General features: G+C 41.9%; 1 protein-coding gene across 2 annotated transcripts in view; it reads left to right on the forward strand.

Moving 5' to 3' along the window:
* Nucleotides 1-24,705, forward strand: part of LOC126525566 (WD repeat domain phosphoinositide-interacting protein 3) — a 29,606-nt gene extending 4,901 nt beyond the window's left edge. For both annotated transcript variants that reach the window (XM_050173494.2, XM_050173495.2), the window contains exons 4-10: nt 1,861-1,948; nt 2,597-2,691; nt 4,700-4,890; nt 9,632-9,717; nt 12,631-12,735; nt 13,210-13,331; nt 20,275-24,705. In XM_050173494.2, coding sequence (XP_050029451.1) covers nt 1,861-1,948; nt 2,597-2,691; nt 4,700-4,890; nt 9,632-9,717; nt 12,631-12,735; nt 13,210-13,331; nt 20,275-20,387 — 800 coding nt within the window. In that variant the 3' untranslated portion in view covers nt 20,388-24,705. The remainder of the gene's footprint in view (nt 1-1,860; nt 1,949-2,596; nt 2,692-4,699; nt 4,891-9,631; nt 9,718-12,630; nt 12,736-13,209; nt 13,332-20,274) is intronic.
* Nucleotides 24,706-25,634: the final 929 nt, after the last annotated feature.

The following is a 25,634-nucleotide window of genomic DNA, read 5'->3' on the forward strand; positions in this document are numbered from 1 at the left end:
TTGACAAGTACTCTCTGTGGATGACTTACTCAACGTTTTCATAAAATACAAAAGGGAAACCATACAATTAACATATTCTGTGAGTGAGAACATTACGTGCAAAACATTTCCAATCTAAAAAAAAGAAATTGGGTAATCTTATGAACTTCTACAGGGAAGAACTTGAGAGTTCAAGGGTTAAACAACATTGAGATCATCAAAATTAATCTGGGAGACTTCTGCTACGGCATTCCTCATAATGCCTGTGTTGCTTTGAGATGTTAACCCAAATCAATTAATCGAGCATTAAATCACTGTTAATCGAGTACCACGAAGATTTCACTGGGATATTGTAGCCAGATGTGATTCTTGTGGGCCAGTTCTCCCCTGATAAAATACTAGCACAAGGTTGGCTGCTTAACTGCAAACTTGCATGCGGTTTAGGCTTGTTGCTCTTGCTTGCTGCTTAACGTTGCCAGTACTTCTTATATAACAAGATTGTTTCTTCGCGTTGCTAGGCTAAAAAAGACTAGACTAGACTAAGACATTTTGAGTGGCCTTCTAACTTTTTCTATTGCGTTTAGCCTAGACCTTTCATGAACAATACCTATGTTCTGTTGTCACTGTGATTACATGTTATTCATGTTACACTGTATGTGTTATTGTTTGTTTCTTTGTAATTCCACGTTTCTAAAATTTCTTTGCATGAGTGCATGCGTACGTGTATGTCTGTGTTAGTGATCAAGAGCTGTGCTCTGTATTCAATTTTTTATATTTGTTTATATATTACGTAGTGACTGTATCCTGATGTCAACTGTAAGTTGACATCAGGATACCTAGTAAACTTGATTGGGATCATGTTGATTATACTTCATTCTGAAAGGAAAGCTCCTTTAGGCGAGGTACTAATGCAATATAAGATTATTTTAAATTATCTAACCTAGTTCTTATGCAATAGACGGTGCAAAAGCAGCTGCTTCCTGTAATTTACTGTCCTATGTTGATAATCAGCTGAGCGGTTATTCAAAGCTGTGTCATTTACTACAGAGCTTAGCCTTCTACATATTTATCTTAGCCTGATAAGGCTACTGAAAAGCATACCTGGTGGAAGAAATATATCAGCAGGCATATTTGTTGTCAGCATTGTTTTCACAATGCATCATCCAGTGCATTGACACAATGGGGCTTTAGGATTGTTGTGCCGTGAATCATTGTACTCTGCGGTGACTGGAGCATTGTGCCCCATGCTACATCATCTGAAATTGAAAAGATTACTGAAAGTGACTGATGAAGAGAAGCAGAACCCTCAAACCGATATTTGATTGCAGCTACAGATTTCTTTCTTTTTCCTTTCTTTTTTACTAGCACTTAGCCATTAGCACCTCCCAAAGGCTATAATCTATTTCACTGTTTAGAAACATAGACCCTCACAAGTTCCAGTTTTCCTCGCAGAACTAGAACCGGCAGAAAGGATACTGGCCAGCCACAGCAGTACGGCAAAGCAGAAGCCTGATTATTTTCTAGTTTTTCTGCGTAACTAATCACAAATTTACAAATCGATTTCACAGTAATATTACAAGGTAATAATAAATATGTGTGCGTGATGCTTGATACACATTTTGTTGGCAATGCAGGCTGATAAGACACAGGGCAAGATGTTTCTTGGAGTCACTGCCACGGCTTCTAAAGCACATGCAAAGCCATTTATAAGCATTGCAACCAGCTTTACATATTTAACTTTCATTTGAAGATAGCTGTTGCTTTGTAAGCATAGCATACATGGACATACTTTAGTCTACTAGTGCTTTTTCATCTGGTTGTTTATTTACATGTATAGCATTAAAATTAAATGTGGCGCTTGTGCTTGTCATTCTCTTGCAGTGATGGTATGGGATGACCTTAAGAAGTTGCATGTCATTGAGCTGGAGTTCACAAGTGATGTCAAAGCAGTCAGACTGCGGCGAGACAGGTAACCCTTTTCTTTACCTTCTTGCTCCTGGTTCTTGCGTGCAGGTTTCAGTATGCATGCATCTGAGTAGGGTGTGTTCAGATAAATTCGGCCGGGCATGTCCAATGACCATTTTTAATTTTGATGAAAAAAATCTATTTTGCTTTCAAGTTTGTGGAACCAAAGTTCGTTCATACATAGCAATAGACAAAACCTGTTCTGTCTTTGTATGGCACCTGGCTGTGTTGTACTAATGATAAGCATTAGATTCTTTAGATTATGCATAGATTGTGCATAGATTGTGATTATGCATTAGATTGTGCAGTCTCGACTCCCGGTTACATTCGCCACATTTTGATACAAGAGGAATGCTAAAATGCTTGTGGTGTGTCATGCTTTTGGGTGCACTTTAAGGAAAACTGGGCAGTCAAAATTAATCTGCAGCCCTAAGCCACAATGTCTCACATGTTTGGGACATTAAACGTGATCAATAAGCACTGCCATTGTATACTGTTGGACAGTGCAGTTGTCATAATTTAGGATGTGCATTTGAAAACTCCCAGTTCTTTTCCTATGTTTTTTAGTGAGAGACCTTTAGTACATGAATGAATACATGTATGTTCTTAGCTAAGATTTACTTGCATTTGGCACCTTGTCAATTTCTTTCAGGATTGTGGTTGCGCTGGAGTCTGTGATCAAGGTGTACACCTTCACCCAGAATCCACAGCAGCTGCATGTCTTTGAGACCTGTCCCAATGATAAAGGTAACACGTTGGCTATTGGCAGCAGGCCAGTTTGTGTTACTTGTCCAGTTTAGCAACCAATATTTTTTTTTTTAGGCTACTGCAGGGAACCTGGACAGAAGTCAAGAACTCTTCGTTTTTCGTGTCAGCTACTCTTGTTTTCTTTATGGGAGATGACATCAGTCCGCTCTGTCAGCCAGAAATGCTTTTCTTGATTGCTGAATTTGCAGACTTCAGTTATTTGTCATTCCTAGTCAGACCACTGGGGATGTGTTAGCTTGCAAGTGCATTATTATGCAGAAGTAACCGCATCACATGATGTGGTCCACATGTAGAAAATTTGAGAGCCACCGCAGCAGCAGCAAACTCATAATGATTTGCTATAGTTAAAAAATATGCAGATCATAATATGGCACTTATTGGTTTTACTGTAATAAGCTGTCTCTGCATAAAGTTTTATGCACCAAGGAGAGGGAACAGTTGGCTTGCACTCGCTTTGCTCACACCTGAAACTGCTTACACCGGAACACCCAAACTGTTTGAAGTGTTCAATTGGTTTAGCAGAACAAAAAATTGATCACGCCAGTAATGACTGAATATGATGTACTGTAAGGTGATAGACAATACACAAGGTGAACGTATTTATGTGTGTGCCCGTATGTTACATTTGTCTTGTGTCACATTTATTGTGCTGAATTGACATGCCACGCGAGAAATGTAACCCACAGACATACATACCTTCACCTTGTGTCCCATCTCTCACTCTACAGTATACATCATATTCATCCAATTGGCACACAGAATTTAAGCCATATGTTTAGTTTCAGGTCTCTGTAGGCCGTGTAGGTATGGCATGCGCCTTCATTTGCTGGATGTCCTTGTATCAAGCAATGCAGTTTCTGTGAGGGTAGTTCTTGCATTCCTGGAGTACACAGGCTGCAGTGAGACTCTCTGAGCTACTTTGTGTTCACATGCTTGTGCATTTCGCTTGTGTGTTTGTGTACACTGCTCAACTGTTTAAAAGTGATAATTGGCCCACATGGTGGCCGGTGCTTTTTGCACCACCATTGAGCGCAGGGTGATCACTGGGGGGCCAATTGCAGCCACAATGTGTTGCAGAGGCCCTTGCTTTCATCGAGTGCTACAATGCATCAGCAAAGTGCCTCTACTGCTCACCGGTGGTGCAAAAAGCACTGGCCACTATTCGGGTCGGTTACCACATGTCGTTGCTAAATGCCGTACACGTGCTTGTGTTTTTGTTTTGTCTAGCTTACTGTTTTCGTCCATCATGCTATATTGTTAAGGGAAAGTAGGTGAGAAATAACGAGCAGATGATGTCACTAGAATGCAGAGAGGTAGAGGAAGACCAAGCCTGGACATGAAGGCCAGCATGAAGTGCAGAAATGGCATCATGGTACTAGTGTCAGAAAGATCCAGATGTTATTATTGCTGCTTCCACCAATACTTCTATGACACGGTAGCATAGTTCAATGCACGGAGTTTATTTATTCTACACTTCGATGCCGTTTTGACAAGCAAAACATGTTTTTTTGCACTTTCTTTTTGGGTTCAGCAACGTGCCACTAATGTGGCACTTGCTGCAGCAGTGTGCACTCATTGAAAGTGTCACTTACTTTTCATCTGGCTGTGGTATAACACTGTACACCTGGAGTAGTATGCCAAGCTTGTAGCTGGGCTAACCTCTTCAATATAGCATACAACTTTTTCTCACTATCTCTTTCACTCATGCTGCTATGGGGGTTTAGAAGAACTTCTTGTTGGGCGAGTTAATGCATATTAGCAAACAGTTTTATAACTGTGCAAACAAACGACCACAGAGAGAGAGCACACAAGGACAGGTGCGCCTGTCCTTGTGTGCTCTCTCTCTCTGGGCAAGGACTGTGCCTGTCCTTATGTGCTCTCTCTTTGTGGTTTGTTTGTTTTTGCAGTTATAAAACTGTTTGCTGTTATGAGGGAGCTGCCGATTACTCTGCAGTAGTTGAAGTGGCACACACATCTTCACTTACAGGTCTGTGCGTGCTGTGTCCAAACAGCAACAACAGTCTACTGGCTTTCCCTGGCCGACACACAGGCCATGTGCAAATTGTGGACCTCGGCAAGACTGAGAAGTCGCCGTTGGACATCGAAGCTCACGAGGCGCCCCTAAGCTGCATTGCGCTCAACCTAAGTGGGACGCACCTGGCGACAGCCTCTGAAAAGGTGTGATGTCTGTTTGTGAAAACTGATTGACAGCATTGTTGCAACAATTCGTGTTGCGGTTTGCAGTCGGCTGCTCATTTTCTTACCGTTAGTTACAGAGGGTGTAGGTCAAGGGTCTCAGATCTTTAGAGAGTTTTAGAAATAGCATGATCAAGCAGCCTAGCGTACCCAGAAACCCATGTGTGCCTTTTGTGCTCTCTTTGCATTCATTTGTAAGCTAGATCGTTTGCGTCGCCTAACTTGAGATCCCATAGTTTTAAAACTCCCTTTTATCAAGCATTGGTTCACACACGTGGTATGTAGCTTTCTGCAGACTTTATGGTGGCATGTTCAGGGCAGGATTGATGTCTGCTAAAGCTTTAGAAATTTGTAGCAATTTCACATGAGCACTTCAAAAACTTTCAGACCGCAGTCTGTCAGTACAAAAGCCAATTGGATGCTGCTAGACGGGTGGTTTCTACGGCCATCAAGCTCTCAGCCTATTTAGCTGATGGGGTCATTAAGAAATTTATCAAAATCTCTACTGCTTTCAAATGCTGTGGGCAAATGCACTTGTCACACTCATGTTTACAATGGCACACTGTAGATATATATATAGTAGAAAAAAGTAACAGTAAGGGATTATTTATAACATAGCAAAAACTTATTCTCAAGAAAGAGTAGGGGTCATTGCTATGATAAATTCTGGCCAGGGCTAGAAAGTCACCAGAACTCTGCAGTCTCAGTGTTGGTAGAGCATGCAGATAGATCCAACTTAGTACCAGAAATTCTCAGTTGTAAATTACTGAAAATTTCAACAGGCCTCAGATTTTCCGTGCTGCAGCAACATGACTCCTTTGTGTTTAATAGTGCTTTACAGTATCAAATCTCATCGACTCAGCAACTATTAGTGGATTCTAGCTTGTCCTTAAACATGTTTCCCTTTGCAGAATACTGGGTTACCAGAGCATACCTGCCAACTCTTCCGAATTTTCCATAAAACCTACGAATTTTGTGCAGTCTTATGATTTTACAAATCTTGCTTGAAATTTTACGGAAAACATTTTATTTGCGAGAACAAAAAAGTGAAAATGTAGTAAAACTACACCCTGATACCTTGCGCCGCCACGAGAGGGCAAAATGTATGCATGGTATCATCATCAGCAGCTGCAAGGTTGTAGTGACTTCTGTCGTCTACTAGGTGGGTCATGAATCCATATCTAAAGCTTGATAGTGCCGATAGCACCTCTAGCGCCTCCGCAAACCTGTTGCCATGCTGTTGCCTTTGTTCACGCGGGCGCGCAGGTTTGAACTTGAGTCAGCTTCAGCCACTGCAGTGTTGGCCTTGCCTTTCGTGTGACTAGCTGCCGACTTGGACACAGTGTGACTCCGGCCTGTAGCGGCTTCGCAGTACAGTGCCGGGCTCAAAGCCCCGAGAGTACTTCCAAGTGCTTTTGAAATCGTACACGGCAGAATTTTTTTCTTCGTGTCGTCGAAGAATAGGGAGAAGTTTGGATTCTGCACCACGTGCGCCTGGGATGTGAACATCTCACATGGCGGCAAGTCTGACATCAAGGTTCACATCGCTTCGAAAAAGCATCAGGGTTCACTTGTGAACCGTGCACAGCCAGCCAAGCCTAGCAAGTTTTGTACTCAGCGACAACAACCTCGATGTGATTCGTGCAAAATGTCTCTTATTAGTTTTTTAGTTTAACACAACATCCTGCTGAGTGTCGGCGAGCATGCCTGACCGCTTTTCCGGAAGATGTTCCCCAAGGGCGAAGAAGCGAAACGCTATGCCTGTGGATGAACAAAGACGACGTCAATTGTTCAGTAAATGGCTGGCAACGCAGAGACTCCTTTGCTGGATGCCCTTAAACAGCAAGTATTTAAATCGCTGTAGAAGGCAATAACAATAGGGATACGCAGCTTTACCCTATTGTTGCGACATATTTTGTCAAACAAGTAGAGCCGAAAGCCACCTTCTTTGCCTCGGGACAATTCAAGGGGTAGCGACGGGTCACAAGATTGCAAATCTGGTTCTGGACGAGATGAAGTCTTGGCATTTGCCGGTTGGAAACCTGTTGGCTATGTGTTCGGACAATGCCAATGTCATGATCAGCAAGAACGACAGTGTTTCTACTGTATTGAGAGAGGCTCAACCAGGTTTGATAGGGGTTGGTTGCTTGTGCCATCTCATCAACTTGGCCACACAAAAAGGAGCTTCATGTCTTCCTGTAAAAGTTGCTGAGGCTTTGGCTGATATCTTTTTTACCTAGAGAAAAGCTAGAAACGGAAAGATTGACTTGAAGAGTTACCAAAAATGCAAATTAAGAAAAATGAAACCGAGGTCAGAAAGATGTTGAAGCATTCACGAACACGTTGGCTCTCATTGGGAAAGTGTTTGAGAGGCTGTTCGACCACTGGGAACCACTACTCAGATTTCTTTATTTTAACCAAAGCAATGCAACAAGCAGAGCTTGTTTTTGGAGTCGTACCAAATTCTGAAAACTTCCTCACAACCTCCCAACCCTGCACTGACCACAAAGTTTGCTACACATCTTCACAAGACTGCTGCAGGCCTCAGAAAAAAAGCACCGACGACGTTGAACTCTCGCTAAAGAGGAAAGGAGCTCATCCCAGACCTCAAGCAAAAAAAAACTGAAACTTCATACCAAGGATTCTGGAGAAGCCAGCCACGTGACCCGTGAGGAGCGCCTGATTTCTTTTTTGTCATTGGAGCTAAACAGGGCATGCTGTTTTTTTCTCCAAAATGTTATACCGCTTTTTAAGAAGGCAAACTGCCTTCTCAGGTACAGGCTACTCAGATTCATGTACTGAGGGGCCTCTTAACAGCCTTTTCGAGGATATCCTGACTAGATTTGTGTGCCCAGGTGTTGTCAAGGCATGCCATTCATTGCTGGAAGTTGACTATGGAGCTGCAGAGAAACAGAAAAGTGATGAAGACATAATTATTGGCAGCACAACCTACTCTGTGGTTGAGACACTGAGCTGCATTGAGAGAGAGAGCAGTTCTTCTCTGTTGTACGTCTGTGCTTAACAGCAGCATGCAATTACATTCGCCACAAATTCCTGCTAGAAAACGTCAATCTCAAGGTGGCTGAAGTTGCTCAAAAACAAGCTCTGGAAACTGATTCATTCAACAGCTTATGTCATTTTATTATGGCCTTCCCTGCTATCCCACTTGAACGGAGTGGCGAATCAAAAGAAGAAGCAATTGACGCACTTGAAGTCGTGTTTGTCAACTTGCAAGCATGTCAAGTTCCAACTGACACATTGAATGAGCCAAGGTGCGACGTGCAGTGGTCACAATTAGGAAGCGTTGGAAGTGTCGAAGGAAGTGTCGAAGGATCGCTCAGGTTTCACAGAATTTCAATAGTTATGCTGGGTATTCTCTCCATTCCCCTCAGCAATGCTGAATGTGAGGAATATTCAGCACTGTGAACAAAACTTGAGCAGAGTTTCACTCATCTGTGTGTGAGAAAACACTTCAAAGTCTGCTGATGGTCAAGGGATTCTAAAGTGGTACTTGCTTTGAGCAAACCTACACGGAGAAGTTTCTGAAGCAGACAAAGTCGGCAACAGCAAAATCATTGCAAAAATAAATTGTGCCCCAGTGGAGTTTTTGCTCCTTACTCTCCAAGACATGGATTTAACTTACAGTTGTGGAAACGTGAGTAAGCTTGTGGCAAAAGGTAAATCCCTTAAAAATAAATGCTACCGCGCACCCCCGCCCGCCATGATAGTTTTACAAGTTTCCAAATCTTCAGGTTGGCAGGTATGCCAAAGATGTAAATGTGAGTGGTTGGGTTGGTGGCTCCACCTGGTTGCGCAGAGAAGACACTGAGCTATTATTACAGTAATTAAGCAGATTTTATGTAGCTACTGGCATAAAGCGTTGGCAGTGACCTAATCATTAAACATGCCACATTTTCTTTATTTTTCTTCTGTAAGAACACCTATGTGTGTATTTGAAAGTTGTACGCCGACCATAAAAATGAGAAACAAAAAGATGTTTCGGCTCCCACGCAGGAGCTTCGTTCACAATTTGTTCAAGATTGTAAACAAGGTTCCTGTGTGGGAGCCGAAATTTTTTTATTTTTCATTTTTATGGTCGGTGTTCAACTTTCAACTATGTACAATGTCACCTCCTGACCAGACAAATTTCCGTCAAACTCTCGATTTCAAGAACACCTATGTAACACGAAAACGTGCCTAATGCGTTGTGGTTGGACAATGCATCTCAAGATCTCGCTACTAGCGTTGTTGCTGCCATCTCTGTCTCCGGTGGCTCGGTATTCTGCGAAGGTTTGCATGTTTACAGATAAGTTAAAAGTCATTTGAAAAGTGGCTTTGTTACATGTGCATCGGCATCACAGTAGATGATGCGCAGTTCCGATTTATTTTTTGCAAGACATGCCAGTAATGAACACCAGGGCCGGTGTTTTGTAGCGATGCCTTTTTCGATTCTATGCTTTTTCAGGCTTTTCGCGCTTGGCCAGTGGTCAGAGCGACGGTCTGCCCACATTATCAGTGGGATCAGGCGGCCATGTGTGGTGGATGATAAGAATAGCGCAGAATAAGGCATAAGGCATCGCTACAAAATAGCGGCCCAGCATGCTGTTAAACTACACTCACAGCAAAATACTGCCTCTGTGTGAATTTTGAGCATGAATCCTGTATACTTTGCACTCTTGTTTATGCAATATTCAGTACAACTATCAGTACCCACTTTGTGCAGGGTACGCTAATACGGGTGTTCGACACGGCCTCTGGAAACCTCATGAACGAGCTCCGCCGTGGCACTAACACAGCCAGCATCTACTGGTGAGAAAAGCAAGCATTAGCTTGCAATTGAGGCTTGTTTACTGAGTTTCTTCTCGTTAGTGCGATGCTTGTTATTGCCGATGACTGTGACTATGGAGGAATTTTCCTGGGGCAAAATGCTTCCAACACATTTCTGTCTCTTCGATGTGAAAGCTCTATCCACTGTCTTCTCCAGCTGCTCTACAGCCACTACAGATGGTGTCAAGGGCTAATTCTGAGGTGCATGATTGAGGGGGAATAGAGAAATGTTACATTGAGAAGAATCAGGCGTGAAGACCATATCCTCCTCAGAGCCTAAAACTCTTAGTGACACAATACTTCTCAAGGTCAGTTTTCATTGTCTACCAGTATCTCGAGAACCAAAAAAAAAAAAGACTACTTATATGCTCTCATCAGCACCTCCATATATGCGGACAGAGAGTCCATATCTCCAGTTTGTTCAGATAAAAGTGTCTTTTGTTTTCCTGAAGACATAGAAGCAGGTTTACCATAATACAGTCGACTCTCGTTACAACGGACCCTGATAATCCAACAAAAATGTCCGTTTTATACGGAGTCCGTAATATCCAAAACGCCTCACTTCCAAAACTTTGGTTGGGATGTGTAACAATGTTATTGTAAAGAGTGAGTGACGAACGTCCAAAGTAAAAAAACAAACCAAAAAGGAGAAGCGTCGATTGCGGTAGCAAATTAGTAAACAACTATGCGAAGTGACGATAGTAGTTTCATCAGCCGTATACAGTTGTAAACATTGACATACTAACTAAATTAACAAGCACGGTGTCACGCATGAACAGGCAAACATGAACACATCTCGCTCGATGACCACGGAAAGTCACTGTCAAAACATTGGAGTGAGGATGCGTGGCAGTACTAGCGAGCGAATTGACCTTCACGCAGTCTCTCCCTTCTATGCGAATGTTGAAAGCAGAACGTATACGAAGCTACCAGCACTACGTGCACTTTGTACACATCGCAGATCACTTTGAAGATGAGGCCCGTGTAGGCACGCTTTGCCTACACCGCAGATTGCTTTCAAAATACGGCGATCATGCCGAAAATTACCAGCTGCCGGAGTGGAACCCCCCCCCCCCCTCTCCCTTGCCTCCGCCCAATGCCTCGGTCACGAAAGAAGACAGCACGCTTCCGGCCCCGCCTTCCCCCCTCGGGCGCGCAATATTGAGCCACAGTCGTCAGCTTACCCTCGTAAGTCAGTTGTCAGCCCGTGTCGACACAGAAAAAGTCAGTTTTATGTGCCCGATTTTGGCAAAAATTGCGACTAATTCCGTCTGCTGTAGCCAATAGTCTGATGCAACGCAGTCCTTTACAAGTGAACTTTGATGCATTACTAAAATAGATAGGGAAAACTAAGGTGGAAATATGGTCCGCTATATCAGAAAGTCTGTTGTATGTGGGTCCATTGTAATGAGTGTAGACTGTATATGGTGGTTCTTCACCTTAAATTTTCATCCCCGATTGCTGCATCATCTGGTTGTATATTTGGAATGTACTACGCATTCACTTTTCGTCTTCGGTGACAATGCAGTGGCACATCTAACACAAATATCAGTATTCTGGAAAAGTGTTTGTAACAATATGATAACATGCTTCCCATATAATGTCACTTGCATCTAGCTTTACATTACACCAGAATAATGTAGCTTACTATTTCTGGCGTAATTGTGAAAAGGATGAAAGCCATTGTTTACGGGGGTGAAGACGAGGTCCAAAGAGGATTTGGAGGTGGCAGAGAAGCTTTCTTCCTTCAGTGAACATAGATTTGGCTGATGATGAATATGAGCGCTCGTCGTTCAGACAGCAGAAAGGAAGAAAATGGATAAGGCATAAGATTCATCATTATTAACCCTTTCGCTGTCAGAACTTTCTGGCCGTGACGGACCCCCAGTGTCGGCTTGGTTTCAGGGAACGAGCATAACAGAGAATGAACATAGCAATTTATTTTTGATTATGATTGGTATACAAATAACGTAGTCAATGCTATATGCACATTTCAGTGTTCTGCAGCTGCTGTTAGTAAACATCATCATCATCAGCCTGACTATAAAACCTGTTCAACATCCGAATCTCACGATGCGGAACCCTCTTCCTCGCATGCGACTCTGTCCGAGTCCGAATCCGAGCTCGGCTCGTATTCTAAATCGGAATTGAGCCACCGCACCAATGAGCAGACGAAGGTCCCGCGCGCTCAGCCATCCGAAAGTAACCGCGCGCTGGGAGGATGCGCTTTCAGTCGCCCGCACAACGGAGAGAAATAGGACCTTGTGTGATCAAGGAGACAGAGGGAGATGGAAAAAGGCTAAACAAAGTTCGAAGGGCATTACGTTTACTGCTGCAAGTCGGAAGCGAGGGTGCGGCGAGAGAGCGGAAGCAGCAATCGAGTCACCCTTTTCGGAGAGGCAACGGCACGTGCGCCTGAACTTGACGCGGCGTAGCAGACACACCAACAGAAGAAAAATAAAAACCTTCAAACCAGTGGAGATGGCAGAACAACCCTTGAACCCATATCCACACGCGCGCGACGCATGATCCAGCGAACGCGGAGCCACCGCGCCACTCAGCAAAGAGAAAGTGGGGAGTGGCAATCGCACCGTACTCTTCAATACATGGGTTAACACAGGTCGGGGAGAATATACGAACTTGTAGAAAGAGTCAACAGATGGCGCGGCCAATTTAGGAGTGCCAGCTTTGCGCTCAGGCGTGAAATTTTGAAAGCACGATAGAGAACGTACCGGTACATCAGTGACACCGTGGGGGGGAAGCGCGATGACGTACCGGTACGTCCGTGACAGCGAAAGGGTTAACAGCATCAGGAGGAAGGGCCTTTTTCACTGTCACTTAAGCACTTTCAGTTGTGTCTAAAGGTTGCAGCACATGTAAGGTATCTCTGCGCAGCATCAACTTCAACTTGGACTCATCACTGATGTGTGTCTCCAGTGACCATGGTACTGTGCACATATTTGTGGTTGAAGATTCTACAAAGAGAAACAAGCAGTCGAGGTAAGAAATAACCTTCCTCCAGTTCTAATCGTTCTTGTGAGTCTGTTATAGAGTCAGTAAGCTAGGGGCTGCTAAATGCACAAGACTGGTAAATGTAAAACAAGGTTTTCTCCTTGAAAATGCACCGTGAAGTGACAGATTCTGTGCTACTTTTGAAATCCATCTTCAAAGTTCATGAAGCAACACCACTGATTTTATCAGATGTTTATAATGTTTGGAACAGTCCAAAATTTTTGCCATACTATGTACAGTCAACGTCTAATTTTTGGGATCTTTAAGGAGCATGAAAATGTCCGAAAACTTGGGCAGTAAAAAAATATGAATGCTTGCAGGAAACTTGTCAACCATAAAGAATTGTTCAGGCAAAGAACTCTTGCGTAATGTGGCCCTCGCTTTGTTGGAAGGCCAGCAGTTTTAATGCTAACTTGGGAAAGTTTCACGACGCTCGTGACTCACCTTATGTCATGCTTTCAGCTGGGCATCGGCCAGTTTCCTGCCCAAGTACTTCAGCTCCAAGTGGAGCTTTGGAAAATTCCAAGTGCCCGGGGGCGCCCACTGCATCTGTGCCTTTGGGGCAGACCAGAACTCTGTCATTGGTATGTATGCCACAGAAATTTTTGGCCGATAAACCTACTAGATCTCTACTATCGCAATCGATGCTTCGCCTTGCGGGTGAAACTGCTACTTTTTTTCATTGACACAATTCGCCGCTGTTAGCAATGGCGCCGACTTCACCTTTGTAATCCTGGGCAATGGCTTCGAAGCTCGGAAAGCACGGCGCATTGCAAAATGCCAGTGCCCGAAAGTCAGCTTCCCCGCAATACAGTTGTGTTAAGTGGTTAAGTATACACGAAGTAGTGTGGTGAAGCGTATAAGTGAGAAGGGGCAATTGTCGCAAGACGCAGTCTGTATATTCCTTAATTATGCACACACGCACCCCCCATCTCCTATCACAGTAGGAGCACTGATACGCCTAATAAATGTACTAGCATTCCTGTAGATTTATCTCAGATGTGCCTGTGCTGATTGGATGCTTTGGGGGCAGTAACAGGCATGATTCATATTTTTTGGACTGCCCGACTTTCCGGACGTTTTCACGGCGCCTAGAGAGTCTGAGAAATTGGACTTGGACTGTATTCTGTTCTCCCACGATGATATTTCCTTTTCATATTACAGATGGCTGTTTCGTATTATACAACATATTGCATTCTTTTTTTGTCTTTCTCATTAGTCCAGGCCACACTTTTCACATCTGCATGCAATAGTTTCTACTACCTATGCAATGTTTCATTCTTAGCACTGGTTTTCGACATGTAAATCTAGCTTTGAAATTGCATTTCGTTTTCTGTTTGAAAAATAAGACATTTGCCTGGTTGGGGAAAAAACAAGGAACTAATGTTGTACACACTCACCACTTTCGAACAACATAGTTCAACATGAGTGGACAGGTGTTGCAATCTCCAAGCAGAGCATCCAACTACTTCTATCCGTGTTACTTGTTTTGTTTACCTTATGTTAGAAGATTGGGACATTTGTTACTAAGGCGGACTTTCATTAATTTGGCACAACTCAACCACAATGGGTACCAATGAGCACAACTCAAGGGGTACCACAGGGCTCAATACTGGGACCCTTGTTATTTTGCATTTATATTAACGACTTACCCGATGTTCTTGACCTTTCTAATGCCATTTTATATGCTGATGATACCACTATTTCCATGTCTGATAACTCATTAGCAACATTACTCCTTAAGCTGAACAATGAACTAGCAAAAGTTGTTGAATGGTGTCGTTTAAATCATTTAATTTTAAACCCTCTCAAAACTCAGTTCATGTTATTTAAAACAAAGCAGAAGATCGTGCCGTTTTTCCCCCGAGTAACTCTCGACAGTCACCTTATTTCTGCAGCGGACTGTGTTTTGTTCCTTGGCATAAAATTAGATCCTCACTTGAAATTTACTAATCATATTGCGTTTATTAAACAGAAAACAGCTTTCGGCATAAGAGCTCTCATAAAATCACGTGCATTCTTTTCAGAACACGCATTATTATCTTTATACTTTGCGTTCATTCACAGTCATATCACCTATGGTATTGCTTCCTGGGGAAATACGTATAACTGCCACCTCTCGTCTATTCAACACATACAGAACCAGGCTATTCGCATTATCACCAACAGTTCCTTTAACTCAACTGCTCTCCCGCTACTCCAGGCAAACTTTATACTACCTGTATCTGGCTTGTTTAAGTATCATCTAAGCGTTTTCTTTTTTAAGTTACTTAACAAACAGCTTCCTTACGAATTTGTGGCCTACAAATTACTCACTAATACCAACCACACTAGGTTTGCGCATAATTACAACTTCTTATTACCTAAATGTAACACTAACTATGGGAAAATGGCATCCTCGTTTTCAGCTTTAAAAATATGGAATGACCTACCCCATTCACTTAAACTAACGTCATCTTTGAATATATTCAAACATGAGTTAAGATGCTTTATTTCTTATTGTAAATAGTTTCATGTCCTATAATATGTTCTCTGTATAATTATGCTTTTTGATATATGTACTTTTTCGTTTGTTGTCTCTTACTAATGTATTGCATTACGCGCATTCATTTGTTTTCCTTGTACTCTTTTATATTTGCTGCGCTAACCTACGTTTTGTATACATCTTTCTTTTTTTCTTTTTAGAACCGAGGGTCCCGTTGCAGTCATTGACTTTGGGACCCTCGTCTGCATACTATTTGTTGTTTACTTATTGTTTTGGAATGACGAATAAAACTGAAACTGAAACTGATAAACTGAAACTGAATATTTTGGTTAATTCAATCCTGGCCGAAGGTCCTGGCTGGCACCTATAGATGTTTTCATCAGGGAGAGCGAGAACCTCCTCTCTGAACTGTGTTGTGGGAGTACAAAGGCACGCACAGCAGCTTCTGCAATACTTTTTCACGGGGATTCATGCTCAATTACTACAGAACGCCCAGGGCGTTCTCCTTGAAAAGGTGTACACATTTCTGTGAACCAAGGCTTGCTGTCTACAGAGGATTTGTTCCAACTCTGGCCAGCATTAGAGACCGTCTACTTTGACAGCTAAGATAGCTAAGAGCCCAAGTAACGGAATGCATCCAGAAGGCGTGTCTGTTACTTAATGCCATTTTGCATTAATAAGAAAATGTTAAAAATAGCACAAATTATCGTGATTTTTTATATATTCTTTGTGTATAGCCTGCATCATTCAGGACTTCAATGCTGTCTTCACGAACCTGTCTTTTTTTACAGTTTATGGCAAGTATAGGAACACAGCTGGAGTTTTAGGCGAAAAAGACAGCTCACAATGATGATTACGTCATTGCCCCGTTCTAACATGTATCTTTTTTCCAAGGAAATCTGTACATCATTGGTCTGCATATTACAATCGAATACAAAACCATGTTCGCAGTGTTGGCAGCAGCCTACTGCGGAGCCAGTACTTTTGCTTTTGGCATCACAAGATGGCGCCTGAACATGTTTTCAATTAGCTGGTGGCAGCGACGCATTGCTTTGGTTGTGAAGGCTAATTCAAAGGAAGTTATTTCACGTGATAAGCTAGGGGCAGTAGTGTTGCATCATGTGCTTCTCGCAAGTCGATGTCTTACAAGCATCTTAGAATGAACTGATGAAGTGGTTAATCTCTAGTCATTGGCCGCGATCCAAACGATTGCAGAATTGTTCAAGATATGCAGAATATCAAACGCAGTGTACACCATGGAGGACATCTTGTGGCCCACAGCAGTAACTATCTCAGAGTGGAAGGGATGGAAATTAAATGCAAATAAAGGTTCGTTCTGTAAAAAGAAACTGCAGGATTGATCTTTTTCAGAGTATGTGAATTATTATTTTTGAGACTGATTCAAATAGTACCAGAATCGAATCAAATATTGAGTACTTTTTGAATAGATCTTGAATAATAAATGAACTGTCGTTATCACAACTGTTATAGAACAATATTCAGGTCTTAGTATTATTAAAGTGAACAAGTTTCTGTCATTACATAGTACATTATAAAGCGTTGTTTATCAAAAGCACAAATGGAGCATTAGAAACGAACAGGTAGTTTCTTCGCCTACACAAGACTCTTCAGAAAGTGCAAATGATCACTGTATAGCCTGTAAAGTATGGCTATGTAAGCAACATAGCCTGCTCAACTATACAGGTTATCATGTTTTGTGTCTAAACTATGCCTGCGGGGCTGAAAAGTCACCGGTCTTTCACTCCAGTTTTATGTTTAATTGGGCACAGTTGATGTTATAAATTATTTGAAAGAAATTCATATTTAGATATATTGACTATTCAATCTGAAGACTGAATCAAATACAACACTATTTGATTTGTTATTCAAAAGTTTCGAATATTTGCATACCCCTAATCGTTTTCTTGTTGCCAGAATCAGTGGCATGCTGCATTATCTAGTTGTAAAATCAGCTGCATGTTAGATTTAGGTGCACAGAGTGTTTTCTACTTTGAACCCATAAAAACTAGGTGTGCGTTAGATTCAGAGCTGTGCTAGACCCAAGTAATTACTGCCAAATAAAGCAGCAGTTTGTTTAGACAATTCTTTCGACCTCTTCTTTTTATTCAACCTGTCAAATAATATGATCGATTGCATTGGTCCCATTAAGGTTGAATTAACAGAATTCAGCTGTAGTGCTGATGTACTATATATGCTCCTGCTGGTGAAATATGCTTTAAGTACTTCTTGCACTAACATACACTTACACAGGCCTACGCGCTAGTTATTTGAATCCTGATATTCTCCTTCGCCAGATGATTAGAACTTGAAGGATCAGCACACACACGCAACTGACCCCAATGGCGATCCTCATTGGGAACTTGATACTGGAAGCGTCTGTCTTTGCAGTGCTGAGTGACAGGGAATACATTGAAGACACATTATCCCTTGCCGAAAGCAATGACATTCAACCTATTTTCAACAGACCTCAAAGCAAAAACGGCAGCTCATAATTAATAATTGCCTGATTCTAAATACATGTCTCTTTTCCAAGAAAAGTGGTCCATAAATTGCCTGTTTGCTACAATTGCCTACGAAACGAAAAACTACATTAACAGCATTACCAGCAGCCTAGTGGTATAGCCAGCATCATCACTATCATCATAGGATGATGAAAGGACAAGTTTTCGCTTAGGATGGCGGTGACAGTGTGCTGCTTTCAGGCTTTAATTACCAACGTTCATTCGAGAGATAAGTTATTTTGCATGCCAAAGTAGTGGCAGCAGTCACATCTCGTGCTTTCGGCACTTGGAGACTTGCATGTGTTGCAGAACAAACTGGTGAAGTGGTTCATCTAGGTTTACGCCACCATACCATTTGCAATGGTTGCATAGTCATTCAAGGAATGCCAAATATCAAGCACAGTGTACCATGTGGTGGACGACAGTTGTAGTCTGTATGCAGTGATAAAGGGCTGTCCGAAATTGATGACAATGGACAGAAAGTGTAAGTAAATCTTCATTCTGTGATGGTAAAGTCTGCAGGTTTCATCTGATTTGTGAGGCATGCTGTACTTTCTTTCTTCTTTCTGTCTTTTTTGTAGTGTCAGAGGACACTTTTGATCAGGATTGAGGCCAATTGTGATAGGATTTCTCAATTGCAGTTGGCTTCCTTCTGCAGCTTGTGCATAAGAGCCAATTGCAATTGGGAAAATCAATCGTGATTGAAAGGGCCCTCTGTGAGTGGGTTATTATAAAAATCTCGTATGTATTAGATTCAGGTGCACATTGTTATGTACTACAAGCATCTAAAAACTGTGTGTGCATTTGATTCAGATACACACTAGAATTGAGCCAATACAGCCGTATGGCTTTTTATGCTTCTTTTGATTTACTCACCGGATAATGCTATAAATTTTGTAGTTCTTGTCAGTATTGAAATAAAGAAAACCGACTGTATTACCGTTCTTGATGCTGATTTCAGATTCATTGTATATATGTCCCAACAATTTCTTTTTATCTCTTAATTTCCTCCATGCAGTGTTTCCTCAAAACATTACAAACAGTTTGGGATGCAAGCATCGGTTTGTATTGAGTGCTTTTCTTAAAGGATGGTACTGTAGTAACATGTTAACCAGCTAGGGCGAAGCGAGCGCAAGCCTTGAGCTGACACTTACAGTCGCCAACTGATAATTAGAACTTGGCAGGGACCGGCTGGGAGCTCAAATAATGAGGAGTCTGAAATAATGAATTCATTAGAGAATAAGTGTTTTTATTCCTTGAAGTGACCAGAAAGCTTGTCAATTTCTTGCTGCACACACATTGCTTGCATGTGACGTGGTCAGTCTGTATTTCAACCGTTGTCATGCTGTCATTACGGATAGATGAAAGTGCAGTCAGTGCTTGCACGAAATCTCCATCCCCTGGTAATTTGAATACAGGTTGATTACACTCTGACAGCAGAATGATCACTAGTCTTTTCGCGACAGCTGTTGTCCGGCATTTCCCTTGCTTTGTTGACATAGAGACGGGGGGGGGGGGGGGGGGGGGGAGGGAGGGCATTCAAAGGTACTTCATGTGTGACTTAATATGTAACAGCAGACAATGAAGTCATCCAAGACAAAGCTCTGATTTAACACGTAAAGGAACAAGCTCTAGACATGTACAGGACACATGACAGATGTGCAAATGCCATCTTGACAGCTTGGCTTGTCTCGTAGTTTGGACTCTGTTGGCAACTACCGGATCGAGCCACTTTTTGCTCTGAGGAGGCACCGGCAGCATATCAAAACAATGACATCACTTGTTCTGCTTGTCTCAGTGGCCAAATTTGAGTTGAAATGATCCAGTAGCACGTAACTCATCAGTCTAAATAATCTAGTACTCCTGACCTATCGGTATACGAATGTCTAACTGGTTGGCGACTGTAGTGAGTGTTGCTTGCCAATCATCTATGTTTAGCAACATGTGTACTCGGAAGTATTGTAATTTATTAATGCAGTGGTAATTAGTAATTACATGTTCAATTAAATTCTCAGATTTAAGACACTTACATACCTAACATATATTCTTGAGTCTAATGCACTTGAAGTTACACAGTGAAATAAAAGCATTGGGACATTAAAATACTCAACTTCTCTAAAGAAACATTGAGGCTAGAAAGCAGCACAGTTGAACCACAAAGGACAATAAAGAAAGCTCCAATGCGCTTTGTGAATGAATTCACTCCAAATTGTAGAAAAATCCTTGATACGTAATACCCGTGGTTACCATGGTAGCTAAAAGGCAGTGTCAGATTTTCGTTTGCCTAAATTAGTATTAGTAGTAGAAAACTATATAAACTCTGGTACATGCGTTTATTTGTGCAGCTTTTCTCTTTCAAATGTAATACTTCTCTGCTTAAATTTTTTAGCTTTTTGGTGTTCCGCATTACCTGTTAATACTGCAGAAACCGTTCATTTTCTTCCATTTCCATTTTGTTCTTTGTTCATGGCTAGACGAATAAAATAAATAAATCGCACTTTTATGTTGTTGTTTTTTCAGCCATCTGCGCCGATGGCAGTTACTACAAGTTCGTGTTCAATGCCAAGGGTGAATGCACGAGAGACGTGTATGCACAATTCCTCGACATGTCGGACGACAACAGCCGCTCCTAACAACACTGTTCTGAGCTGCCCCTGTCCTATGCGCAGAATGACGCGATCCACAAGAGTGGCCAAAAATAGTGACCTACAAAGTGACTGATCGTCGAATGGGCCTCGTTGGCCCATTCGCACTTCGAGTGATGCAACACCATGCACAGTTACTAAATCACCATGGCAAGCCTTTGTCGTTTCAACGGTGCCTCAGTGTATGCATGTGATATAGCCTGTCAACGCTTAGCATCTGTGGTGTCCGAAAGACTTCAGTGTTGTTTGTTCTGCCTTTTTTTTTTTTTCTTGGAAAGAACGGCATTTTCAACCAAGCCGGCTGAATTGTAGAGACTGCAGCATTCCAATTAGCCACAAGTGATTCGCCAAAGTCTGTTGCACTGCATTCGGCGAATGACGTGAACCTCCTTTCTGCGTAGTTTTCGGAGTTTCTTGTTTCTTGATAGAGCTGACTAGTGCTCTTTTCGATGTGACGACCAATTGTCTGTTGCGCTGTGGCCACTGAGCAGCCTGAGCTTGCTGCATTTCTGGTTTGTTGTGTTTGTTTCAAGCAGAACCTTGTGCAACTGTTATCGTCAGCGCTAAACTTCATCTTATCTTGCTTGCACCGAGATTTTTGTCGCACTGTGACCGGTGAATGGCTTCAACCTGTTGTTCAAATTGTTTGTAGAGTTATGTTTCAAACCGGATATTTTGCTTTTATCATTGCAGATGACGAATGTGCTTGTTTTTATTTCACACCCGCAGAGCGTTTTGCTTTGATGCGAGTTTGAGGTATGCTTTGAATGGGCCTTACGAGAAACTGTGCCGTAATGGTTACGAGTGCTGTTCATACCTCTGATAATAAGCTAGTTCTGCTGTTATAAAATTACTGTGCGGCGACATATGTTCTGAAGAAATTGCTGCACCATTTTTCTTAGAATTTTGTGACTTTGCATTTCTTTACCATGAATGACCATGAAATTTAAAGCAATTGTCTCACTTTCTAAGCTGTAGAGGGGTATGTGTGATTCTCGACTAGACATGTGCAAATTGTTGAATTTCAAATTGTTTCAAGCTTATTGCTCGGATAAGCAGGCATCTACATTTGCCCTGCAAATGCTCTTAAAAGGTTGCCCATTCGAGACATTTATGATGTTAAATTACCTGGTTGTGAAGTTATAAATCAGAAAGGACTGCCAACCTATAGTTGTCAGAGGTGGTATTCTTGAGCAATCACTTTCGGGGACACTTTCGCTTTTGCGAGATTTCGCCTGACTAGCACCGGACGTGTTTGAGGTATACGGGCAACGGCGTCCTTGTCATTGTGTCAACTGTGCTAAAACAGCGTGCCTGACTTTGTGTCGGGAACAGTGTCACTTGTCGATGCCGACTCGTCCCATGCTAGCCATGCGACATCTAGTGAAAGTGAAAGCATTTCCAAAAGTTGTCACCTGACAATGCAATGCCCCAGTTGTGGGGTGATAACAGTTAATAGCAACATGGCCCATGTAGTGAGTCTTGGTGACTTATTTTTGTCTGTTGTTATTTAACATCTGCCACTACGGCAGATCACAGTAGATAGCATTGATAAATATGTGAGGAAATACCGACAGTCTTGTATATATTGAAAAAGCTGCACACTTATTTTGCTTGATATGAAATGCAGCCCACATTTCTTCCTTGAACAACCTCACAATGTGTCAACATGTCAGCCTCTTGCACTTTCTGCTAGACAGCCGTGTCTTTTTTGCCCGCACTGATTCCTTTAAGCACAGTTTTTTTCCATAAACAATTGAAGTCTGGAATTCATTACCGGGCAACATCCGTTCACTACCACTGAAATAATTCATGCAAGCTTGTTTATAAATGTTGTATATTTGTTGTTCATCCTGCTCCTGCAATAGCCTCATTGAGGCTGCAGTATGTATAAATAAATAAATAAATAAGTAAATAAATAAATAAATAAATAAATAAATTTGAAATAAAATGCATAAGATCAGTGTATGGAGCACAGATGCTGAAGGGTGAAGATGACGTACTGCTAGCTATTGTGAGAGAGCTTCCGCATCACAATTTAGGCTGTCTTTTTGTTCAGCGACTAAATCGTTTTCAGAATAAGCAGTTTGCAGCGTTATAGTTTTACCTGGAACGGAAGATCACAAAAGAATCGCATCATAAGCAGCTTCTCCTGGTAAACCACTGGCCTTTTCACACTCAAAATTATGTTGTGCAATGCAGCACACAGCGTTATTCCCGGTTTATTCTGGACAAAACAAACAAACATTTCAGACACATTGTATAGTAACGAAATGTTTTGCAGATTGGAGCTTTTCTGTGAAATTTGAGTGATGACAAACTAACAGTTTAACCGGAAGAGTCATATACGATACCCGGCTGCTTTGATGAAGCAACATTAATTAAATGTTGCATTACCACCAGAAATTGCTTTGAAAGTGTTCTAAATTTGCATAATAAAATTAGAATGACACAGGAATGTCAGAAAAAAGAAAGACAGTGGCATTCTCATTTGTTTTCTGTCGTTCCTGTGTAATATTACGCTGACCAAACCTGCCATGACATTTCGCTGTTTGTTTATGGCAACTGCTTTAATTCTGTTTGATGAAGTCATTTATGGCTTTATAAACTATTCTCTACCCATTGTTTGTGAGTAGATCTTTCCTGAATGTGCAAAACTGGCACTAGTTTCTTTATCTACATTACCAGAGCCCGTTGCCCACTGTTGCGAGTGCTTTTCGAGTGTGCTAGCCTCCGTCAGCATCATGAAAGACAGAAGTTCTTGAACTGGGATTTCGCACCTGTATGCCACGACTGTACTTCCCTGCCTGCATGATATTTTCTCGGGACCTAAATTTTTGCTAATCCACCGTGACCCAGGAGATCATTTGAGTCATGCCAAAACGTAGTGCATTGTACTTAATGCATTCTGTCCACATCTTTCTTGAAATTAGTATCACCCAGAAATTTGGATCAACTGTGATTATATCAGATTTGACTGTATTTTATTCTATTATATTGAGCATATGGTCAGAACTTCAGGTCTTGCACGTTCCCATTAGCAAGCCATTGTTTCGTTCTTGGTTACATTCATGTTGAGACTGTGCTGCATTGTGAAGAGACACATGCCCAGATTGCATTTGCTCTCTAGCTTAAGCCCGCTGTTGGATGTTCTGGTGTGTTGTAATAATGCATAACTTTGATACAATTGTTTTTACTCTTTTTTTTTCTTTTCTTTTTTGTGAGTGATTCGGCCAGGCGCTTGCAGAGCAACTATGCAAGATGTTTCCATGGAGCTTTGTTTCATTTTTGTAGGCCTTTGCTACATTCTTGGTGACATTGTTGCTTGTTGAGGATCACATCAATAAGTTCTCGTGACACATTTGTACGTGTGTGGTTTGCCTGACTGCTGGAATAGTCTGGTGCACTGTGAGACGCAAGGACGTTGATTCACGTGCTCATTTTGTTTTGCTTTCATACCGTGAGATTGATTCTGTTAGTTGATTGCAATATAAGTTGATTGTGTTGACATATGGGGCTCGTGTACCCCTCATTCATTATCGCAGGCCATAGCACTATTCTCAGTGATGGTGTTAGCTTAATCACACTTCCAAAAATATTTTTTGACTGCATTCAACATGAAATTCAAGCAGTTGCTGCTACATCGGGCCTCATTATAACAGTCTCAACCAACATGAAGATATCTTCGTTATATTCAATATGCAATAGAAACATGCATGTTGATATTGGCAAGAAATGCACAGATTTTATATTTTCTTATATCCGATATTTCGTTATATTGCGGTGTGACTATTGTTTTCTCCACACAGAGACAGATACTTTGGTTCCCATAGTCACTTATTCTTTGCTGCATGATTCTGTTCTATTCTGTTTGAACAACTATGGCTATGTTACACTGACAAGAGCAGCTCGCTCGGCGATGAGATTAAGGGTGCAAACGTTTATGATGTGCAGATTGCGTTGCCACAACTTTGTATGTCCACAGTTTATTGAATGATTCATGTGTTAGAGGTTACACCACTTGGTTTTCTGTGTATAGTTTTATAGTTTTGTGTATGTGTTTTTAGCTTGCCGTGGTGCAAGAGAAGAATCTACGTCACATGTTGGCTTTGCAGTTTTCTACTTTTGAACAATTTTTGTGCAAGTACTTTTTCGAAAGTGCCCTCTCAAGAATGGACAAATGGCGAACGTGCAGGGTGTTGTGGCAGTTCGGTGACTTTTTCATTACTGTTTCTAGTACGCATTAAAGAGCCATGTTCCTTTTGTTACCACTGTATCTTGAGGAAATACATATATTTATGGACAAGCTGGGTGCCCTGTGAAGCTGACTTGGTACCTAACAGGTGCCAGTGCTTCGTCTTCTTTTTTTCACCCGTTTCGACCGCTCCTAAGGCTGGATTACGACCATGGCTTGACCCATTATGGTGGCCAAGTAGCTGTAGCATTCTGCTGAGTAGCATGAGGCCATGGGCCCGATTCCTGGCCAAATTTTGATAAGAGCGGAACGCAAGAAACTAGTACTGCACTTTCGTGGTACTTTAGAGAACACCGACATCATCCTAGAACACGGCGTTTAGGCCTTCGCATTCTTTTTTTCTTTGGATAAGGTTTCGAACCATCTAAACCATAGAAGAAATTATATTTTACTGCCATAATACTTGTTTCGACAAACCGGTCTCGGTACCTAGAAGATGGATATGTGTCGTGACCAGTGGCGTAGCCAGAAAGAGGGGCGAGGAGCTCATTGGGCACGTGCCGTCTCCCCCACCCCTTTGAAAAAAAATTCTTGCTGCGCCACTGGTCATAACGTCATAAAACATTTGCTGAACCTGCGATCGCTGTGGCTGTCACAGGCTAGCGTATCCAGAAGAAATGCGCGTGGCGCTCACGTTTTTTTCTTATGAGCCACGTCGTCACTCCTAACTTTACTTATTCACGACGTAAGCAAATTTTGCACTGTCATGACGTCACGTACGACAGTGCCGATAACGCTATGTCCGGCATTTCGAGATAAACTTTAATATCAAATCAAAATATGCTTGCCAGCCTTCATACTCGTTAATCTTTTATGTTTCAAAAGCGTGTGGTAGAGTTTCTGCAACTCCGAAAATATGTCAGTACTCATTTATACCCCAAACGACGATCGTGACTGACTTGTAGATGTAGTTCTCGTAATCATCATCAGAGACCTTCAGTTGACGAACCTTGTGTCTTGGAGGAAGCAAATAAACTAAG

This window comes from Dermacentor andersoni, chromosome 8 (genome assembly GCF_023375885.2).
Source record: "Dermacentor andersoni chromosome 8, qqDerAnde1_hic_scaffold, whole genome shotgun sequence".
NCBI classification, from domain to species: Eukaryota; Metazoa; Arthropoda; class Arachnida; order Ixodida; family Ixodidae; genus Dermacentor; species Dermacentor andersoni.